The sequence below is a fragment of the Xenopus tropicalis genome, chromosome 1 (genome assembly GCF_000004195.4).
Source record: "Xenopus tropicalis strain Nigerian chromosome 1, UCB_Xtro_10.0, whole genome shotgun sequence".
Classification (NCBI taxonomy): Eukaryota; Metazoa; Chordata; class Amphibia; order Anura; family Pipidae; genus Xenopus; species Xenopus tropicalis.
In genome coordinates this window covers 54551894-54575360 of record NC_030677.2, presented here as the reverse complement: position 1 = coordinate 54575360, position 23467 = coordinate 54551894, and the positions used below count along the sequence as shown (strand labels likewise).

The window sequence follows — 23467 nt, the reverse complement described above, 5'->3', positions numbered from 1 at the left end:
TGATACATCATTAAGTGTAAATAGCTGTAATAAACCTATTCAATGCTTTCTCTAAGGAACCGTAGCCCTAGTAAGGAAGGTGCCTATTATCTCAATTATTATTCTCAATTGTGTCTGCAACAGTAAAACCATTTCTTACCCCTAAACCTCCCAATGTCTCATTAGTTGGTATGCTCATTATACTATTTCATTATGGTACAGTTCTAGTCTGGAGCGGGCCCCAAGCCTGCTGTTGTGAAGTGCCAGACAAACCCTCCATAATATCATAAAAGTCTGTAATACTGAAGCACATACTGGCCTTTAGGGTAGGTCACAATTCACAGTGTTGTTCTTTCTGGGTGCACTTCAGTCAAAACCAGTATGGGAAGAGTCTACAGGGAGCCTGCTTCAGAGAGATTTGTGGTGGCATAGGGTGGGCATAAGGACCTTTAGCTTCAAACACATAGTAGCTGAGGTTGACAGATTTGCACAGGTAATGCATCATCACTTACAGATGTATCACAAAGATTTGTCACAGCACAGTTAGCCTACGCTTGGAAAATTCTTATGGAATGGCAAATAAATGTTATAATGAGCCCTTATAGCTTAGTCACTGTATACACCTATGCTCCTGCACAGAATGAGTCATTTTTGTTTAAAATCTCTCTCTCTCTATTATTTATTAACACTTTGTGATCTCACTCCCCATTGCGCTTTCTAGTATATGACACACAAAAAAAAAAAAATAATAAGGGGTCATAACAGGAGAAAACACAGCTTTCTGGCAATAGACTGGCAAAGAATTGGGAGGAATTGTTATCTTTGTGGCTTTGGTTATTAGGGATTTGATTTCTGCATTGTACAACTAAATACAAATTACATGGCATCAGATGTAGTCTGGGTTCATGTTGAGTTTGGCCAAATGGTAAGGTTTTGACTATATCTGAATTCTGCAAAAAGTCCTTGAACACAGATGAACCGTAAGCCAAATGCAGGATTCGTTCCTCACTAATGAAACGATACACAAACATGAAGCAGCTGCCCAAAGTGCATGTTCCAACACAATATTAGCCAGCTATAGCCAGGGGTTATGCAAGTGTCCCGCCACGTGGCAATCTCACACCAAACTATCAATATTATAATCAATTTATATGCCTTCTTGCACATTTTGCTGCAAGCAAATCCACTTTTGGCTAATGGACTAATTGTGGCATCAAAGCATTCATAAAAAGAGTCCATATACAAACTATGTAAAAGTCATGTGTTCTGGGGCACCAAATAAAGACCCGAGTATACACTAATACCATTATTAATTACTGACAATTACTGTACTTTATTTTGAAGGCTGAATGAAACATTTAATTTTTGCAGAATACACAGGTTTTATTTTACAAATGTCCAAAAATGTGGGCTCAGATTGCATTTTTGTCTTTCTCTGTGCCTGTTTTACATGGCAAGAAATCCTATAGGTGTAATGTCTCCAAAAACTCACCAATACTGGTCTGTGAGTGTGTGTGTGTGAGTGTGTGTGTGTGTATTTGCTATAGAAAGCAGTAGCAGGCTGGAGAGGAGCTGACTAATGCTACACTGTTTCAGTGGTACATGCGGTCAGAACCAGCAGTGGAGAGAATAGCAAAGGGCACCCAGATACTGCTTTCTATAGCATTTACAAATAATTGTAAAACTGTTGATACATTGTACTTATTGTATATTGGAAATTTGCATGGAATTGTATTTTATTTTAATATACCAAATGTTATATTTTAATTTGCAACCCCTGTAAGGAAACAAAGGGGGGCTCACGTACCTTAAAGGAACAGGTAGGTTACATTTTTTGGCTTCATATCCAGAAAAAATACTTGACACTATGCTTAAATTGTACAATACTTAAGTCAGAAAAAGACAAAAATTAACATCACCATTAAAGGCAAACTTCCACCAAGCCATCTGTTATGAGACTGTAGTTACGTTAAGGGAACTGGCATACAGGGAGTTTAGTGACCCGCAATAAATTTTCACTAAAGCAAGTGACTAAACTCCCGGAAATTTCTTCTGACCACCAAGACCGTGAATTGTCGGTGGGATGGCATACACAATGCTTCGGTTTTCCAAAGTTTCCCCGTGAGCCAAACAAACCAAGGAGACAATCTTATGTTCAATATCAGTAGTACTACAGCGCCCTCTGGTGGTACACACCTGGGATACTGTAAGCTGTTTATCTGAACTTGCACTAAATATGGATAGTTTATACTGTGTATAAACAATTCTCTTAATATACCTATGTGAAAACATTTCAGGAATCACAAGCACCCTTCGTGAAGTGGCTGAAGACCCAAACCTAGCTAAAATACCATATTAATAGGGAACAGTGTTTACCAGAATGGGAATAATTTCTGTGCTGTATGAGTATGATAAACATCAAGTTACAGTATAAATGCAGATCGTGAGCATCAATGTTAAGTGTACACTGTTATGCATCACACTTAATGTCTTGTAAAGGTAAAGCAAACCAAATATATTTATATATCAACATATACAGTGTAATGGAATTTTGGTGAAAAAAACAAAAAAACTAAAAAACTATGGCATAGGATACATTTGGATCCATATCTAAGGCAAAATACTCTTGCTTATATGTATAGATGGAAACAAGGAGAATTCTCTGTGTCTATATACCCTTATAGCTTATGATGAACAGTAAATGCAAGTTAAAATTGCTTTAAATATATTTCACCATTACAGCGTACTTTTTGTGTTTTGTTAAAGGGTTTCACAGGCAGCAGCTGAAATGGGACATGTTTATATTCTTTAGGCCCCATTTATGCAAATGCAGGTAAATACAATTAGAAAAAAAAAAAACTCAGCAATTAAACCGCTTCTGTTTCAATGAGATGTAAATGATAGTTTTAATCCCATTACGGAACAAAACCCTACGCTGTATGATAGAGCTGAGATGCAATCTTTATAGCGGTTATAAAACTGGATATCATATTGACCTAATAAGTGATCAGGAGCATAGGGATAGCGCAGCACAGGAAAAACAACAAGAGGAGTTGATTGTCCTTTGATTGGAAGGAACAGGCAGGCAACAGCAGCTTTTGTTTTGGAGATTGGGAAGTCTCTCATTTTAATGTTTTCTTAAAAAAAAAAAAAGTTCTAGCTTCCAGGGATTGCAGAACAAATAGCCATAACAGGATGTATTTTAATACAATGATGAAAGACAAAGACATTAGCCAAAGATGTGCTTAATGTCTGAAACAAAATCCATGCTAAGACAACCTCTGATAAACAAATGTAAAAAAAAAAAGGAAAGAACCAGTGTGCAGATACAACTCATCAAAATCTCTTCCTTTTAATAATTTCTGGTTTCCAGCTGACTGGATGGGTCTCTTCAGTCTGAAAGGGGAGTAAAAGGAAAATGTTAGTACATTACCACATGCACATGTCCCTGATAATTACAGGCCCAGCAGCATTAAACACAAACAAATATGCTGACTGCAAAGGTTAAAACGGTTGCTCTGTTTTCTATCAACAGGTTTAGAGCAAATACATTGTGTCTGTGTTCCCCCAAAACATCTGCACTTGCTGGCATGACTTGCTCAGTACAGACTAATGGCAGTAGCTACTTGCTGTGTTCAAAGGAAGGTACGATATGCAAGTCCTCTGCAGCCGGATCTCATGTTAGAGACTCTGGCTGGAATCCCTTTAGAAACGAATTGTCACCCTGGGCAAGCCAGTTTTATCTCTTTGGGAGTTCTCTAAATCCTATAAATGTTTCCCCAACAGCCAGACACCTTTGCACCTAGAGTGAATAAGTTATGGGAACAATAAAGTAAACCATGGTAAAGCATGTAAACTACTACTATGTGTTGCTTTTAAAGATATAGAAAATATATAAACCTGATGCTGGCCACTGCTGCTTTTTATACCACTTTTCATGCCAAAATTTGCCTGGCTGACTTCAATGGACAATGCCAGGGCTGCGGTGGTGTAAAATAACGTGCCCATTTTTGGCATTAGGCTAATGCCAGACAGAGTTGATTCTTGCCCGGCAGGGCAATAGAACTGGCCTTTCTAAATATGCAAATGATTTCTACAATAGCTTTTGGAATTGCCATTTTATACATGTACATCTACCCCATAATATTCCTATCAACAATTGCAATGGCTGTCTCATGAGTCGTGAATATCAGTCTTCCAAAGCTCCACTAAACCAGTGAATTTGGGTCCTACATGCATGTAATGCACCGTATTTGCAAGATCAGCAGTTACCAGAACAGACTGATAAGGCATTAAGAAAAATAAAAAAATAATTATTTTGGCACCCCAGGCTGTGCTCATAGCACAGGCAAATGCAGAAGAGACAGAAAGAAATGGTCATGCAATGATCCTAACTGAGGCAACTTGGGGCAGAAATGCAGCATCTTTTCTAGACCTGAATGGAAGCCCCACATCATTTTGTATTACAGATCTTTATACCCCTTAGCATCTGCATGGGGTAAAATATAATCAAGTTGGGCCAAGCCATAGAATAAATATTCCTTATTTTGTTTAAACCTTATATTTGAAAGTGCACGATGCCTTCTTACTTGAAGCCATGGCACTCCTGAGAAGGAACAGAATATGCATGCACTAAATCACATACTCCCGGGATAGAAACATGTTTACAACTGATGATCTTTAAATACTAACAGACAATTACATGAAATAAGCAAAGGGTTATAGGAAACAGAAACAAACAATGCTGCCTAATGAGTCATAATTATATCCTTAAACAGCACACATCTTTCTATAAACACTGAACACCGCAAGGAAGCTGGGGTTAAACTCTCCCTCTATTCATTACACATTTATGCAGCTCCCGGCACAGATCTATTTCAGTCTAAAATCTGAAATACAGAGAAACTATTTATTCAGGCTATTCTAAAACTTGTCTCAATCACTTATATGGCTAGTCTGATCACCACGTTCTCAGTGTGAGACTTCCATCAAGTGATAGTGGCCCATCATGAATCTCATTATGGGAAGTACCGCTGAGAAGTGTCTTATTAAAACCCTGCAGTTACATGATGGACAGAATTATAATAGGAAAATGAAAGCAGAAAGGTCGGAACTGAACACCAGAGCTCAAAAGCGTCTGTACTACAGGCCTGTAGCAAACAGAATAAAACACTACTCATGTATCAAGGAGGAAGGACTTTGAATAAGTGTAGAAGCTAGATTTTCACTAATAAAGCACAAGATCAGTCCAAATAATACTCTCCATTTGTTCATGGAAAATAATGAATATATAAATGTTAACATAATAAGGGGGTGAAGAAGCAGTAGGGAATCATCAGCTCCAACTTGCTAATTTGCATTACAAACATATTTCTACTTAAATGTATGAATTGAATGAAACCGTTATTCTCTCGTTGCCCAAAGCAGTGCACACTGACAATGGCGAGCATGAAAGTTTGTCTTAGGGTGAAGACACATGGAGCTTCTAGAACCAGCTACTTTTTCAGGGCTACTAAACACCAGAAAATCCCCTGCCATAGACAATACTGAGAACTGCCTCTGTTAAAACACATGTAGAGATAGCTATCAGTAATTAATTAGCATTGTCTATTTCAGTAGCCATGTCAAGTAGCTCCATGTGTCTTCACTTGTAGGACGAAGACACACGGGGCGATTAGTTGCTGCAACTTTTCGGAAAGGCGCGGAGACTAATCGATTTGTCGCAGCGATGCAAGTAATCCCTATGGGCGGGAAGTCGGGGCGATTGTGTTAATTAGAAGTCGTGGTGACTAATCACCTCGCCCTTAAGGATTCAGATCAATAGTGAGGGGGCTACACATGACTTACCAGTTATATTATCTCTTCATTATAGTTTAAACCACAGAGAAGTAGCCAAAATGCCTGCCTACCTGCCCAATCCCAGGTACATAGATGGGAAACGCTTGAAATACGCAGAAATACAGTAAGTGGCGAACAGTAAAAGTTAAATCCATCACAAGCTAAACCAATTGTGGCCCTTGTAGTAAATTCATATATGGCATAAACACCAGGGCACCCCTGGCCTTATGAGAATGCTGCCCCCTTCCTTAAGGGCTGTGACAGACGGGGAGATTAGTTGCCACGCGACAAATCTCCCTGAAATGCCATCCCACTGGCTAGAATGTAAATCGCTGGTGGGGTGGCATACGTGGGTGCGGAGATTTGCCGAAATTGCCATGAGAGAAAACTTCGGCCATTTCAGCACCTTGCATGCCATCCCACCAGCAATGTACATTCTAGCCGGTGGGATGGCATTTTGGGGAGATTAGTCACAGCCCTAAGACATGAAGGTGTCCCTGCAATGCCAAATTGCTCCAAGTCCTCTGTATAAGTCAAATGTTTTTGATTGTAGCAAGCACTTAACACTTTTTTTTTTTTTTTTTGCACAACATTATAAACAATATAAATACTAACGGTTCCCGGGTTTTAGTTTGATACGTACCGCAGTTTCATCCTCCCTGTAGACTTTGATAGTTTTATCAGCCTCAGCAGTGATTAACCTGCTTTCTGACTGGTCAAATGTGCAAGCAAAAATACCGGATTCGCTGTCTAGAGAGCCAGGCTGAACAGCAGCGTGAATTCTCTGAAAATTGTAACCTGTCCGCCAGTCCCACAGGTGCATTGTTCCATTATCAGCTACAAAGAGAGAAGATGCCAGACAGGGTGAGACTTCACACTACACAGATGTGAGGCAGCTGAAACGATTAGCTTTTTTCACTCTCAGCAGGATAAAAATGCAGAAAGAAGCTGTTCCTCACCTCCAGACACCAGCACGCCATCAGAATTCACTGCCAATGTATTAATTATAGCATTATGGCCAGAAAGGTTCTGGATGAAGTTACCGTCAGGGAATTTCCACTGCTTAATATTATCTGGTGACCCAGATGCAAATGTGTACCTGGAATTTAAAAAAAGAAACTGCTTAATTGCATAACAGCCATATGGTTTATGGTTCTATACAAATAGCTGTGCTGATGGAAGGAAAAGCAAAACTGCAGCTACGGCATTTATTCCTTCACCTGAGAAGGAAGCAAGACTCTATATAATAAGAACACTTTATTAGAATACTGCTTTTCTGTACATCCTTCTCTATGTTTATCATCACTCAAATGACTAAAAGGTCTTCAGTGATTTGCTACATAAAGGCTGTTTTGTGACATTTGTTTTATGCATTTATAAAATAGTACTGTATTGTGAAATAAAAAAACAGGAAAATGTTTTAGCTTCTGACTCAGAAAGGTGTTACTCTGACAACCCTTTTGCCTTTAAACATATTACAGGAAAGCAGAGGAGAAAGACCCCACCCACAGATTTAGGAATCAATTAACTATGGTTAAAGCTCTTATAGCAGCCTGCTTGATGGTGTAACAATAGAGCTTCTCAGTCCTGTTGGCCCCTATGCCGTTTTAGGCTGTCTTTCAGCCAATCAGAACACTGTCCTGCCCCCAAGCACACCATCACTCATGAAGCTGTTCAACTTCAAACTATGAAGCCATGCCGGAGCCCGACACAAGTTAGTAAGTGGTAAGCCGAGGGAGGCTGGTGAGCATTTTCAAGTGGAAAGAATAGCAGCACTATAGTTTATGTAGGCATAGTGACAAACTTCTGTTAAAACCTGGAACATGAGCCCTTTAACAGGGTATTTCACGCTGTACCTCCTAAATAACCACTTTGACAACAGGACCCATTTTAACAAAAAATATGAAAATCCAAACCAAATGAAAAGTAGTTGCTTTTTCCTGATGCTATAAGGAAATGTCCCACTACTTTGCACGTCCCGGCACTTCCTAACTCATTAGCACAATATTCTATACTCACTGTCTTGGATGCAGTACTACAGCTCTGACAGATTTCTTGTGATTTGTTAAAGTTACCCGCGTCTTACCACCAACCATATCCCACAGTCTTATTGTGGTGTCATGGCTTCCTGGAAATACACAAAGGAACAAATGATTAATAAAGTGATGTTGTATGAAAGGGTCACATAGCAAGCCTAAGGCAGCATAAAAATAGAAAATATGTTGTTGGATTTTATAAAATATTTAAATATTACCTTAAATAGGAAAAGGGTAGTGATGTGTGGCTCAGGAAAACACAAAACCGTAACCCACCCCTAACCCACAAATCCTTAACACGCACTCAACCCGAACCTGCAAAACGTTCCCATTGTAGGACACACACCCAACGCATACCCGTGTCTTTTCCGCTCTGTACGGCACTTCTGCAACAAGGCAGGGAAACTTTGGTCTATGATTAAGTGACTGAACACGATGAGTTCCTGCTCTACACAAAAGGCAATATCCGCTCCCCTAGCTGAAGGCTGCACCTGAGCCTTTCTTCTCCTGTGATGAGTTGTTGGACATATACTAGCATTTTGCAGGGAAACTTAGTTGGCAAAGAAAAGAGTGTACTTCCCCAGTCTGAACAATGGTCACCCAGATTTCAACTCTAACATGTCTGACCTTAGGGTAAACCCACATGGTCCAGTTGGTTGTTGGTCAACCCATACACCACTAGAACTCCTGCCTGCCACTACGTACGTAATTCCCACAGATTAAGAGAAGTATCTGCTATAAACAACAAGATATATATTTCAAATACACAGGAAGCAGCTGTCTGAGGTGAAGGACACAGACTCATCATAAGCCTAAAGGACTGCAGGCCACACAACCCAGAGCATTGTCATTTAAGTGAATAGAATGTGATGCAGCATTCTGATCCCCCCATAAGTAGTAAATAATTCAAAACGCTGCATATGCCATACTAACTATGGCTCTCTATCAGAAGAGTAATAGCTGCAACATGTAGCTGTTTAGAGGTCACAAGGTTTCTTGCCCCAGAGGTTCTCAGAAAATAAATTTAAAGATGTAGCATCATCATTTCTGAACAGTTTTTAAGCTATAGGAATTTGCTGCTAATGGGTAATACTTCGGGTAAGAACTGCCTCTATTTCTCTGTTTATTTGTGATTTACCTGTTATGATCTGAGGTTCTGCAGCTTGGCATCTAACAGTTGCAACAGCATTGGTGTGTCCCACTAGGGTATGCACACCGGCTTTCGTCCTGACGTCCCAGATCTTTAAATAGAGGAGAAATATTAGCAGGAAAACAAATCTCACCAACAGGCAAACCAGTGTTCTATAACTTATGCAAACTATGCAAGTTAACTTTTTTTTTTTTTTTAAAACCAAAAGTGCTTTATTGAAATACTCCACACAAATAAACATTGCTTTAGATCATATATGTTAAAGGAACAGTAACACCAAAAAATTAAAGTGTATAAAAGTAACTAAAATATAATGTGCTGCTGCCCTGCACTGGTAAAAGTCGTGTGTTTACTTCAGAAAGTCTACTATAATTTATATAAATAAGCTGCTATGTAGCCATGGGGGCAGCCATTCAAAGGAGAAAAGGCACAGGCACAAAGCAGATAACAGATAAAACACTATTGTACTCTACAGAACTTATCTGTTATCTGCTATGTAACCTGTGCCTTTTCTCCTTTTTTCCAGCTTGAATGGCTGCCCCCATGGCTACACAGCAGCTTATTATATAAATTATAGTAGTGTTACTGTCGCAAACACACCAGTTTTACCAGTGCATTATATTTTTATTACTTTAAAGCTCTTATTTTTTGGTGTTACTGTTCCTTTAAGAATGTAGGATTGTTCATACATTGCTGTTTGTATGGCATTTAAAACAGTAAACATTAGAAAACGGTATTGCTCTGACTAATATATTTGTCATCCTTATTATATGTCCTTTGTTCTATTACTGGGTATGCTGTACCTTGGGACTGGGGTTAGATTTTGTGATGGTTGTGCGTTTCTAATCTTGGCTATATGTTGCCAGGGTAACCATAACTTGTCATGGGCATCTCTCTCTTTTTCCAGGTTTGCCACCATTTCTTCCATGTGTTCATGGGGGAGATGAATGTAAGCAGTTCCTGTAGATAGTATTCTGTATTTTGTTTTTATTTCCTTTATATAACAGTGGCGGCTGGGGTAAAGCTTTGGAACAAAAGTTTAGATTGTGAAGTAGGGTGGGGGGGGGGGGGGATGGAGGGTCTTTCAGGTAACCTATTGTTTCTCCTACTCCCATGTAACTGGAGGAATCCCAAGCCGGACTTGTATTTCTTACTATTGAGTGCTATTCGAATATCTACTGGGAGCTGCTATCTTGATCCATTCCCATTGTTCTGCTGATTGGCTGCTGGGAGGGGGGTGATATCACTCCAACTTGCAGCTCAGCAGTAAAGTGTGACTGAAGTTTATCAGAACACAGGTGACATGGCTGTAGCACTCTGGAAATGAAGAATATGGCTAGCTCCAGGTGAAATTTTAAAATTAAATATAAAAAATCTGTTTTTGAAAAACAGATTTCAATGCAGGATTCTGCTGGTGAAGCTCTATTAACTGATGTTTTCCCATGACCGCATTTTTTTAAATATTAGTATGTTATAGAATGACCTATTGCAATTGGTTCAATATTTACTTTTTTTTTTTTTATAGTTCTTTAATTATTTGCCTCTCTTCTGCCTCTTTCCAGCTTTCAAATGGGGGGTCACTGATGCCAGCAGCCAAAACCTATTGCTCTCTAAGGCTACAAGCCAGCAGACAAACTATTGCTCTGTAAGGCTACACACATTCAATATTATTGTTCCTTTTTATTACATATCTTTCTATGCAGGCCTTCTACTTTTCATATTCCCATCTCTTGGTTAAACCACTTCCTGGTTGCTAGGGTAAATAAGACCCTAGCAACCAGATAGCTGCTAAAATAGTACATGGAGAGCTGCTGGAGAAAAAGCTAAATAACTGAAACCCATAAAAAAATTAAAAAACGTTGACCAATTGCAAATTGTCTCAGAATATCAATGTCTACATCATATTAAGAGCTAATTTAAAGGTGGACTACCCTAGTCTAGTTGGCTGCAATGCTTTTGGTAGGGCTGGGCCATTATGCCATTGTGTGGCCTGACAAGTAAAAAGCTTCTATGTTGACCCATTTCTTATGATTTTGAGTGCTATGCATTCCTATCAATTCTCGAGGGTACCTTGTGGTATATAGGGAGATATTGGGTATGCCTAATTCTCCTGAGTCGGTGGAGAATTTTGAAGTCCTGAGAGCTATTCTAGGTTTCTTGTCCTTCTATAGGAAGGTTTGGAGTTTTTTGGTGGTCTTTAATGAAATTTGGCGGTGTATGGATCTGCAGTGTTCTGAATAGGAATAGGATACGGGGTAGAACAGTCTTTTGACTGTTGCTATCCTTCCTAGCCGTGAGATCTCTAGTTTTTGCCATTTATTGCAATCTAATCTAATGGCGTTTAATAGTGGGAGGTAGTTTATTTTATATATGAGGCCAAGGGTTTTGGGGATTTTGACAACAAAGTTTATTACATAACTCCAAGGTTATGTAATTGTGTTGTGGTTGAGACCTACTGGGGGAGCCTGTGTCTTGCTGTGGTTTATCTTGTAGTGTGATACTTTTTGAAAGAAGACCAATTCTTGTATTACATCGATTAAAGAGAAGGTTGGATTCATTAAAGGTTAGGATTATATCGTCAGAAAATAGGCTGATTTGGCATTGTTCCCCTGCTACTCTGATGCCTTCAATATCTGTACGGGAGTGTATTCTCTCCGAGAGCGGTACCATGAGTGCAAAGATAAGGGGGGGAGATAATATCTTTTTTTGTCAAGAGATCTGTAAGTCTTCTTCAGCCCTCTCTTAGTGGATTCTCATGCGATCTTCCATTCGAATTGCAGGCGAGTGGGGGAGGTTGGACGGTTGTTGTTATTGGGTTCTTGGTTGTCTCCTCCATCTGGTCCATTATTCAGTCATTTTTGTAATTTTTTTTATTTTTGGCATCCTCTGGTGTGGGAAATGAGTAGGGGACTCCATTTGTCACCACTAACAATTTTGTAGGATATGCCCACCTGTATGAGATTTTATGTTCACTTATGAACTCTGGCTCTGGTTAGTTTTAGGAATGATCACTTTCTTGCTAGGGTGGCCATGGAGAGGTCTGTGTAAAGCTTAAGGTCTGAATATTTATCTGGCCACTGCTCTTTCTCCTTTATTTTAAAAAGTGTAGTTTGGTGAGGATGTATCGGTGAGAAGCTTCTGTGGCAGTTTTGGGTTTGGGGACCTTGTCAGTTCTATCTGTGGCGTATCTGGTAATAAGTTATGGAGCAAGTCCATAAGGTAGGCTGAAGCAAACTCCTCCCATCTTGCGCTCTATATGGTCAGTCCGCTTGTTAGATCTCTCACCTGTCTTTTGATTTCCTCCTTGAGCCATTTAAAATCATGTTGTAAGGAGGTTCTAATTCCAATCAGCAGGATTTGATTTCAGCTGCCGTGACTGGTGGAACTGCGGTCAGCCTCTGTTCACTGTTCCACATGCTGTTCTAATAATGCGCCGTTTGTTTGGTATGCAGCTTCGTGAAGAACTCGAACACTTTTCTGGAGTCTTTTTTTCGTTTTTGGTCCCATGACTTTTAGATGGTGGTAGGCTTCCATCAGACCTTACAGGTGGGTCAGATATGTGGGGAGTGTGCTTAAATTTCACCTTTTCGGAATTTATTGAGGAGAGATACAGGAGAACACGTCCGCTCAAATACGATGTTTGGCTCTGCCCCCAAAATATGGCATTTTTCATGACATATACAAAAAGAACCCCTGGTACCCAATGGCAGCCTTTGAATTTTATGGGATAGCAGACATGGAAGTTGCAGTTAAGCTATAGCTTGAGAGTTTAGGTTGCAGATTACAGCATGAGTAATGCAGGTTCTGTGCATTCAGGAAGTAAACACATGCTGCAAAGATACAGCAAGTCTATCAGTTATGTTTTGAGGTCCTAAGGAAAAAAGTCTAAATATGACATTGTTACTTACACGTGCAGTGGAGTCTCTGCTGCAAGTTACAAGCACATCGATAGTTGGATGCAGATCCAGACCATAGACTGCACTAAGATGACCGTGGTAGTGCCTAATAACCTATGCAGCAGAAACAAAAAAAGGTAAGGATAAAAATATCTAGGATTAATAATGCAGAACTAAAAATTGGGCTTTTGTTTATCCAGTCCATACCTTATTATATTCCAGATCCCAGCACTTGACCTGCTTGTCCTCCCCACAAGAAAACAAGTATGGACTTCTGCCACTAACAATCACCCCTCGGACAGTGCTTATGTGCCCTGTCAGAGACAGCTTTAATTTACCACTTGCCAGGTCCCATATCTATAGTGAGAGCAGAAATAATAGGAAAAAATGTTAAATGTTAGAAGCTCAGGGAAGAAACACCTGAGTCTGAATTTACCTAAACATATAGAAATATGATGGAAAACAACACTATTATTTTCTAAAATTATTATTATTATTATTATTATTATTAACATTTATATAACTACATATGAAATGCATGAAATGGATCAGCATATTCAGCAGCATAACAGGCTACAGGAATTATGCAGGGAAAATGCTCTAGCTTTCTCGGTTGAGACTACAAAAAAGGTCACAGCTAAATTAAATGTGTATTTTATCAGCCAAAATTTTATTATGATTTACTTTTACATATGCAACAAAGTATTTATATTTTTTAATGTCTCAAAAGCTGAACTTTAAGTTTTCAATACTGGATTTTGAATTCAATTCAGTTTGAGCCATTTCTTACTCCTGGACACCTAACATATTTATCTTTACAATTTGGGGGTGGGGGAAGGATAATTATGAGCACCAAATAAGTGAAATCGAAGATCTGCTTTTTCTGAAAATTGTAATGGCAAACTTACTTAGAAGATGTAAATTATTTCCACATGTACACTTTTTCTAATGTTCCCGTAAACACTTAAAACTCTTGGCTTGGTAATTGAGTCAGTTCCTGACAGCCCCTATGCTCTCCCTAGGCTGTGGCACGATTCCAACTGCTAATCGGAGCAGAAGTGTGACTCCAGTCCCATATTCAGTCATGCCCAAAAGTTAATGACAAAACCAGCAGGAAATAATTTCTATTCTAACTATATAAACACATATAATAAATATAAATATATAATATAAAATAATTTGAACAAATTTGCAGTGACACAGTGAAGTTGTCCTACCTTAATTGTTCTGTCAGCTGAGCCTGTTACAAACCACTGGTTTCCAGGTTCTACTGCAAGACATCTCACCCAGCCTAAGTGGCCACTAATAACCTGGAACAGAAATATAACCTGTAACTACTTGCATTTCCAAGTCATACAACAGTCTAAAAAATCATAAAGGCAAATCCAGCAGAAGACATGACTTACCCTGTACAGTTTCCAAGGTGGGTGCCACTGGGGTTTAGGCATGGTAGGAGCTTTCTTTGCTACAAGTGCAGAGTTTTTGGTACCTCCAGACTCCATGGAAGCCTGTATATTGATAAAGTTACATTTTCACAAATGCATACAGTTACATTTCTTTGCCCTCCTTTCAAAAACCAAACAGCACTTGTTTAGCCAAAAACTACACAGTTATATGTGTGCAAACTCACTTAGAACAAAGATGTATAAAACACAAGTAACAGAAATTGCCAGTGTCATAAACTTGGCAACGTACCATTGATAATCCTGGAGGCTGGGAACGTTCAGGATGTCCAGCGTGCCTGTAAATATCTCCGACACTGGCAGCAGTACGCTGAGCTTCTAACCTGGGAGGGCAGGAGGGAAACACAACAGATATAAATGAACAGAGATCTGCACTTTTGTGTCGTAAACACAATTATAAACAGCATTTACAGTGCTATAATTTAGATATTTCAAGAACAAAACCAATGGTGATAAGAAAGATATAAGGCTGTGTGGTGGAGCTTAAAGTATTAATATATGGCCAATAAGACCATAAATGGTCCGAGGTGAATTATTACTGATGACTTATCTCTCAAGATAATTGTTCGGATATAAAAGCATTAGTCAGATTCAGAATATTGTATGACTGACCCACATTGTCACCTTATTTTAGAGCAAGCCTTTTACCTGGACTGTGATGGTGGAAGAGCCAAGGCTAAAGATTGGGCTGCTGATTCACTTGGCATTCTCTGTATCTGAGTATCAGCTGTTAACGCCACACCTATTGAAAAAAAAATATTTGTATGTAATGTATTACTTTTTATAATGTACAAATCCAAATGCCAGGAAAAAAGAACTGGCATAAAGAGAAAAGCAAAAGTGCTGTATGCAGGTTAGAAAGTAGCGTCCAGCACTCCAAACTCAGAAGTATGAAGGAAGAAAGTCAATGTTACAATAAAAGTGTCATGCATAACAAGCATGGGCTAGTGTGACAGGAACATATCTGGGGGTGCAGAACACAGTTCATATTGTTCCTAGAGTAAGAAAAAAATAATCTAACTTTGCTTGTCTACGCTCACATCAGGGAGTTTCAAAATGTCTGTCCATCCTGAAAGTCCCTAATGTGTAAAGTATTGGGTAAAGGGCAGTGTTTTTTTGCAGTGGTTTTTTGCAGTGGCACACACCAAATTAGCAGTTTGCTGTTATTCTGAGAGTGCTCTTATACAAACCTTACTCTTAACAGAAGTGTCAGTTAAAGGGGTAATTCATCATTAAGATATCTTTTTGTATTTTTATAGAATGGCCCATTCTTAGCCACTTTCTTATCTTTCTTTACAGGTCTCTCCTATTCATATACCATTCTCTCATTTAAAGCACTGCTTGACGGCTAGCGTAAACTGGACCCTATTAACCAGATATACCTGCTGAAACTTCAAACTGGAGAGCTGTGGAACAAAGCTAAATAATTACAAAAAAAACATATCTTAAGAATAGCTTAAATGTAAATAGAAAACCTTTACATGTATAAAGTCTGTAAAGAACATACCTGGGCCTGAAGGGTATGGGTGTGTTCCAGTTAACATGTATTCTGATTCAGTCCCTACAGAAACAAAAGTTGTTCAGCATCTTGAGGCTTAACCCAAATCACATATAAATCTTTTCTTAATGCTAAGGAAACCAGAATGAAGTATTTTATGATGCAATATTAAAAACTCATTTATGAAAACTACCAAAAAATATAATGAGAAATCACCCAAGATGTCAAAGCTGTACAAAGGTTACTGGAGAAACAGATCAAACCCTATTTCTACATAAACTCTTTTACTGATAATAAATACTAAGCTGGTTCAAAACAAAATTTTAAAATAAAAATCGCTTACAAAAATGTAAAAAAAATATGTAGGATGTTAGTAAACCATAATTGTATTGTTCAGAACATGGAGTTGGCTAATGTACTTATAATATACTTTATAGGTACAAAATCTTATTAAAACCATTCCTAGAACCTATAGATAACGTACCTTGATGTGCTGTATAATGCTCATATGCTTCATGGTGGCCCTTTTCTCGATTTTCCTTCAGAACTGGCATGTGTAAGACGGAGCTGTACTCTGTGCGTAGCTTTGCAGACATCTTTAACTTGTGGCTAACAGGGAGAAGGCATTCATATTTTTAATTTATTCTTAGATGCAAGGTAACCTCCTTTTTATATTGTTATATATATTATTTGTCATTTGGCAGTAGCCAGTGTTCAGTGTATGTGTCCATATTCTACCTTTTCACTCTCTTGAAGCACTTTTTAGACATAAGATGGCCCAACAGTGAGCAAATGTCAGTTTAAACTTCTACATTTTGGACTGATTTAGCAGTGTCACAATGCACTCACCTAAATAGGGATCCATGCTTGCTGTGGCTCTAGGTTTTGGAGGGAAAAGTAGAGTGCCGTTGCTGTGGTGGTCATTATTTGGGGATTATTTGGCACTCACAAATGATTTTTTAGTAGTAGTATTCTGGTGTGATGTAGCCTTAATCCTTCCTACACAGACATCTATGCAGCGGGGATTTTGTGTTACTCTGTGTATAGAGCTATAGCATAGGTCTTTTGTTATACTGCCCATATTTATCTGACTGCTCATCCATCCTCTACATGGATTTCTACTTGGGTGTGGTGTTTTCACCTACCGTTTTACAACCTACAACATATTTCTATTTATCTTGTTTGGTCTTTTCAGTAGCTGTATGAACATTTGGAGGTGGTAGAGGGTTGATAATTTTACCATGCTTTATGTTCATATATTACCATGATCCTTTAACTTATTCAAGCATACATAATACGCCATGCAAATATATGCACTATATTAACTTAAATGTAACTGTAAATATATAACACAGAATGAACATTTTAACACCTAAAATACAATGCCATGGGTTATAGTAGATCAGTGCTGTCCAACTGGCGGCCCGCGGGCCGCATGTGGCCCGCGACCCCCCTCTGTGTGGCCCCCCACCTGTCTGGCTGCTTTGATGTATTAACTTTGTGTAAGATTTAAATGTTATCAGTACTGGGATTAACTGGCCCCCTGCATGGTTCTCACCTCAGATTCAGGCTGTAATCCCCCTGTATTGTTTAAAAATGTAATCCCCTGTGTTTTTCACACCTTTTAATACCTGCATTGTTCACCCCCTGCAGTGTTCACACCTCAGGCTCAGGCTGTAATAACCCCCATTGTTACCCTGTTCACACCTCAGACATTGTATGTAGTGCCTGGACTATGCTGCCTGTGTATATGGCACACACAGACAGCATAGGGTAGGCAAAGTATGGCACACATAGGCAGCATAGGGCAGGGAGGGTATGGCACACATAGGCAGCATAGGGCAGGGCGGGTATGGCACACATAGGCAGCATAGGACAGGGAGGGTATGGCACACACAGGCAGTATAGGGCAGGGAGGGTATGGCACACACAGGCAGCATAGGGCAGGCAGAGTATGGCACACACAGAAAGCATAAGGGAGGCAGAGTGCTGCCTGTGTGTGCCATACTCTGCCTGACCTATGCTGCCTGTGAGAAGTGAACCTGGCAGGGGTTTGTTCTGGGAGTTTGTTAGTAGTTGGAAACAGCCATTAAATGGCCCCTAAGGTGTGTAATTATATTGCTGGGGGTTGCTGTGCTATCCACAGGGGAGGAAGAGGCATATGGATTTAAGGGTGTGTTTTAATATGACATAATATAATTCTTTCATAAATGAATAACTGTTGATATCCCCGCAGTGAGGACCAAGCATTTGGGTTTTTGCTGCACTACCACCATTGTGATAAAATGGGTGTGGTTTGAAGTGGGTGTGGTTCAAAAAAGGGGAGTGGCCAAAACTGGATACTGCATACTGTCAGTGGAATCATTTAAACTAAGCAGGCTATGCTTATACATTGCTCCTACAATTAATATATTTAATTAAATAGCACTAATGATGCCAAGTTCCCCCTGAGAGTTGTTCTGATCGGCAAGCTAAATCTGATAAAACCACAGTAAAGCTTTTCAGATATGCGATTTAGTAAGGAAGACAATAGCTGTCACTGACAGTGCTAGGAAGGACTAAATCTTCATACAATACACAACATACAGGATTTACCTTTCCTCATCAATTGGGATTGGCTTGGCATTGTCGGCCACAAACATATCATGGGTGCGCTTCAAAGACCTGAAGATAAGTGTGTGGACAGAGTGCTTCTGCACATCCTGCAAAAAGAAGGGACATGCTATAAAAATATAATTGAGTTGCAAAAGAATAGGATGTTGTCTATAGAACAGAATTGTAAGTTATTTTTTTAGATATTGTAGTAATTAAACATTTTTAACATTTTTTACTTTAGGGAGAAAATATTTCTAAGCATAGCATTATTACCTTCTAACGTGATATTAACAATAATTGTTTTTTTTTTTTTTTTTAAAGATTTTATTTTGCATATTTTCACTACAAACAATAAAGAAAAAAGACCGAAAAAAAAGACAGCTAAAGCTGGCCATACACGGGCAGACCTACGGGTGGGCGATATCAGGGAGGCATGTAGGCGAATTCGATCATTTGGCCAAACGATCGAATTCTACACCCGGCAATGGGGCAGTCGGTTCGAGGACCGCATCAACGAGCCGATGCGATACCCGATCCGATTGGATTTTCTAACCTGGCCAATTTCAGGCCAGATATCGGTCAGCCAGGCCCCTCGGTTCTGCCCCTACACAGGCGGATAAGCTGCCGAATCGGTCCAAGGGACCAATATCGGCAGCTATAATCGACCCGTGTATGGGGGCCTTTAGGCACCAAATGGCAAATGCAAAGACAATGCATATTGTACAATTTCTGACTTGGAAGGGCATGCTTGGAATAGCATAATCTGGAATAGGACTGGAGTTGTAGGTCTCCCATTACTTCTAATAGACACAGTTCAGGGGAGCAGATATTTGGAAGTGCTAGCTTCTCATTAATAAATTTTAACAACTCGCTCCAGAATCTCTGAATTACCAAACAGGCCCAGAAGATATGAAACAGAGTGCCAATGTCCGCTCTACATTTAGGACATTGGTCAGACATATTATTATAAATTTTTGCCAGACAATAAGGGGTCACATATACTCTCTTTAAAAACTTTGTCTGTATTATAGAAATAGATAAATCAGGGACCAGCTTGATAGCGTCAGACCACATTTTATCATCTATGGTTGTCTCTCTGCCATTTGGTCTTGGCTTTTTCCTGAGGGCTTGCCGAGGCTAGTATAGTAGAGAACCAGAAAAAGGGGTGGTTGAGTCTTGTCTATGAAGGCATACCTCCAGGGTTGATACAGCTAGTCTTATGGGCCTTGTGGGGACCTTAACAGCTCATAATTTTTACATTCACCACCAGTAACTATATCCCCAAGAGTTTTAATATCCAGCTGTGCCCATCTAGCAATATCTGGGACAGCATGGAAGTGAGGGAGGTGCCTTTTGCCCCACAGTGGGGTCCGAGGGGACCAAGTCTCTCTTCTGAGACTTCTGAAAAGCCTGCACTACTGTAACCATGGCAGGTGTAGTAGGATAATAAGAGGAGATTCCTCAGTAGGGGAGTTTGGACAGGGCCCCAAAGGAGCACAGTGTACTGGATAAAGATTTTAATAAATTGCAAAAGCACATAGTTTATGATTTGTCCCCAGTCCCTGATTATATGTAGGAAGGACTTTTATGACCCTAGAGGTAAGTATTTCTGAGAACAGGGGATATCAGACAGAATGCTAGACATTGTCAAGTCTATCACATGGAAATTTTAATTGCCTACATGGGCTTGGGACCTCTAGTATAAATAAATCTAAAGCAACTGAACTTGTTAAGTAATCAATGAAGACGTTTCACTACTCATCCCAGCAGCTTCTTCAGTTCAACTGACTGGTATGGGAAGTCCTCAGCATATGTAGACTTTTGCCTACTACTGAAATAATAACATTATCTCCAACAAATTTTAAAGCCAGTGCCTGAAAGTGTTATAAAAAAAAAAAAAAACACATGAAAGGCAAAACAACTGACCTGACAGGTCCTTAAATGAACTACAACAAATTAAAGCAACAGTAACACCAAAAAAATGAAAGTGTATAAAAACAATTATGATATTATGTACTGTTGCCCTGTGCTGGTACAACTGGTGTGTTTGCCTCAGAAAGACTACTATAGTTTATATAAACAAAGCTGCTATGTAGCCATGGAGGCAGCCATTCAAAGGAGAAAAGGCACAGGCACATAGCAGATAACAGATAAAGCACCATTATATTCTACAGAGCTTATCTGTTGTCTGCTATGTAACCTGTGCCTTTTCTCCTTTTTTCAAGGTTAAATGGCTGCCCCCGTGGCTCCACGGCAGTGTATTTATATTAGCTATAAAACTGTTACTCTAGCAAATACACAACTTTACCTGTGCAGGGTAACATTACATTATATTTTAAATACTTTCATTTTTGGCATTACTGTTCCTTTAAAAACTAAAGCAGTATTAGAGCAGCGACTGCAGGGGCACTGCATACGTATCACTAACATATGTGAGTACTGCACTGCGGCATATAAAGGGCGTTTTTATAACTTACTTATGAGCATCTAAGCTCGAAAGGTTCACCTTTGAGTTAACTTTTAGTATGTCATAGAATGGCCAATTCTAAACAACTTTTTAATTATTTGCCTTCTTCCAACTCCTTGCAGTTTTTAAATGCAAAAAGTGAGGCTACAGTTTAATTGTCTCTCATCCAAACCACTGCCTGGTTGCTAAGGTAACTTGGACCCTAGCAACTAAATAGCTGCTGAAACTCAAAGGTGGAGCTCCTGAACTGAAAATGAAATAACTAAAAAACTACAAGTAAAAGACCAATTGTAAATTGTCTCAGAATATCACTCTCTACATCAGGCATCCTCAAACTACGACCTGTATCTAGCCCCCCAAGGAAATTTCCCCGGCCCCTCAGCCCTGGCAGCAGGGAGCTGGGGAGACAGAATGGAGCAGGAGAACTGGCCCCCACTGCTCTATATCATACTAACATTGAACTCAAAGGTGAACAACCCCTTTAAACTACAACCCACAAAAACCTCTAGTCAGCCAATGCTGTGGGTAGAAAGTAGAGGAATTGTAGTTCTACAACATGCATTTTATCCCCCCGGCTTGGGGCTTCTGTGCTGCAACTGCCCTCCCTACCATGCCTGGAAGTCTGTTCCCTGTGTTTCAGCCACTGATAGGCTACAATGTGGCGCCCTGATATATGATGCAGCAGCAAAGGGAAACCCAGTGATAAAACCACATAATATATACACAGCGCAGTTCCGTACAGACCCGCCATTCACTCACCTCCACCACCCCCCATTCTCGCTGAGACATCCCCGCAGCAGCACCGAACGTGAATCCTCCAACACAGAAACTAACGCTGCACACCGGACGTGACGACACAGACCGGAACTACTTAGCAAAGTTGGAACAGAGTAGCAAGAACTTGTTTTGTTTCAGTGCGCTGTTGGCTGGGTGCCCCTGGCGGCGTGGCGGAGTTAAATCATGAGTTAAATCATGAGTTCGGCACGGCGAAATTAAAGCGGAACTTGTCACTGATCTGTAACCCACTAACCCACACGCTTTATTCTAGTTTTGAGCCGCAGTTTTCAGCATTATTTGTAGGCAGTTTATACGGGGGAAGTTGGAGCTCAGTTTTTTTTTTTTGCTTTGATAGGCGTGCTTATTTGTACTCGTCACTAGTACTTCAGCATTTCTGCTTTTCCGGGGTCCCTCTTCTGTAAATCTGGCCTTGATGTATAATAGTACCAATAAACCATAATAATGAATTGTCGTTATTCACAGCCACAAAATGTCTGAAGGTTACCATTGAACTTGCCTATAGCAGCACTTTACAATAAAGACCCTGTGCCCTGTGAGAACTGCGGCATATTTACCATTAGCCCATAGGGCTCATTTATGTCAACAACTGCAGTGAGCAGAGTGCAATTTCTAGTGCTATGTTTTTTCCCCACAATGCAGTGTTTTTCATAGAATTCCTACGGAAGAGCAGTAGGGCCACCAAAAAAATAAAAATTCCGGTGAATTATGACTTTTAAAAGTCGAAATTACGACTTTTAATCTCATAATTATGACTTTTAATCTCAATTATGACTTTTTAAAGTCATAATTATGAGATTAAAAGTCATAATTTTGACTTTTACGGAAGGTACGTACAGAAGAGCAGTAGGGCCACCAAAAAAAAAAATTCCAGTGAATTATGACTTTTTAAAGTCATAATTATGACTTTTAATCTCATAATTATGACTTTTAAAAGTCATAATTCACTGGATTTATTTTTTTTTTTGGTGGCCCTACTGCTCTTTCATAAATTCCAACATCATTGCAGATGCAGACAGGCAATTCTCTTGATGCAAATGCACTGTGCCATAATTGCATCCCATTAGCCAAAATGGATGCAACTGCATGTTCACTTAATCGCAGTTTGGGCACAATTGCACCAATTATAGTCTGTCTGGCTTCATTTTGGTGTTTCCATGCAAGTGACACATACTCCCTATTTAGGGTTGCTGCCTTTGCCTGGTATTAAGGGGCATGTGTGGTGACATTGGTGCAGTGCAATGCTAATGTCATCATGCCATGATGTTTTTTGATGGGTTATTACGTCCGACGATTGCAATTCAGAGGAGTGCTGCACATTTTCTTTTTTAGAATTTTGAAAACCGAGCAAAAGGTTTTCCCCAGAGATTTGGATTTTCAAGGGGTGGCAACCATAGCCCTATTCTTTTTGGCTTAGATATGCCATTTAGCAACCGCAAGCGGGACAGTCCCGCTTTCTATAGCACATCCCACTGTCCCGGATAGTTCCCTGAATGTCCCGCATTTTCGTAATAGATTACGGAAATGCGGGACATTCATAGAAGGATCCGCGACAGCGGGATGAGAAGGTTTAAGATGAGTGCTCCGACTCCTTGCGCTGCTTCTCTCCTGTGGCTCCTTCTCCGGCTGTCCCTGGCCCTTTTATAAGGTTGCGCCCGTGCGTAATGACGTCACACGTACACACGGGGCGCAACCTTATAAAAGGGCCTGGGACCGCCAGAGCCGCATAAGGAGAGAAGCAGCACAAGGA

General features: G+C 39.8%; 1 protein-coding gene across 1 annotated transcript; it reads right to left on the bottom strand.

The window, feature by feature from the left end:
* Positions 1 to 3081: 3081 nt before the first annotated feature.
* Positions 3082 to 21736, bottom strand: plrg1 (pleiotropic regulator 1). Its single transcript, NM_001037254.1, is given in 15 exon segments — positions 3082 to 3375; positions 6461 to 6654; positions 6777 to 6916; positions 7837 to 7945; positions 8992 to 9094; positions 12912 to 13013; positions 13107 to 13256; positions 14117 to 14209; positions 14306 to 14407; positions 14595 to 14685; positions 15011 to 15104; positions 15870 to 15923; positions 16345 to 16469; positions 18456 to 18562; positions 21682 to 21736. Coding segments are annotated over 15 exon segments (1554 nt in total). The 5' UTR covers positions 21712 to 21736; the 3' UTR covers positions 3082 to 3315.
* Between the last annotated feature and the right edge of the window lie 1731 nt (positions 21737 to 23467).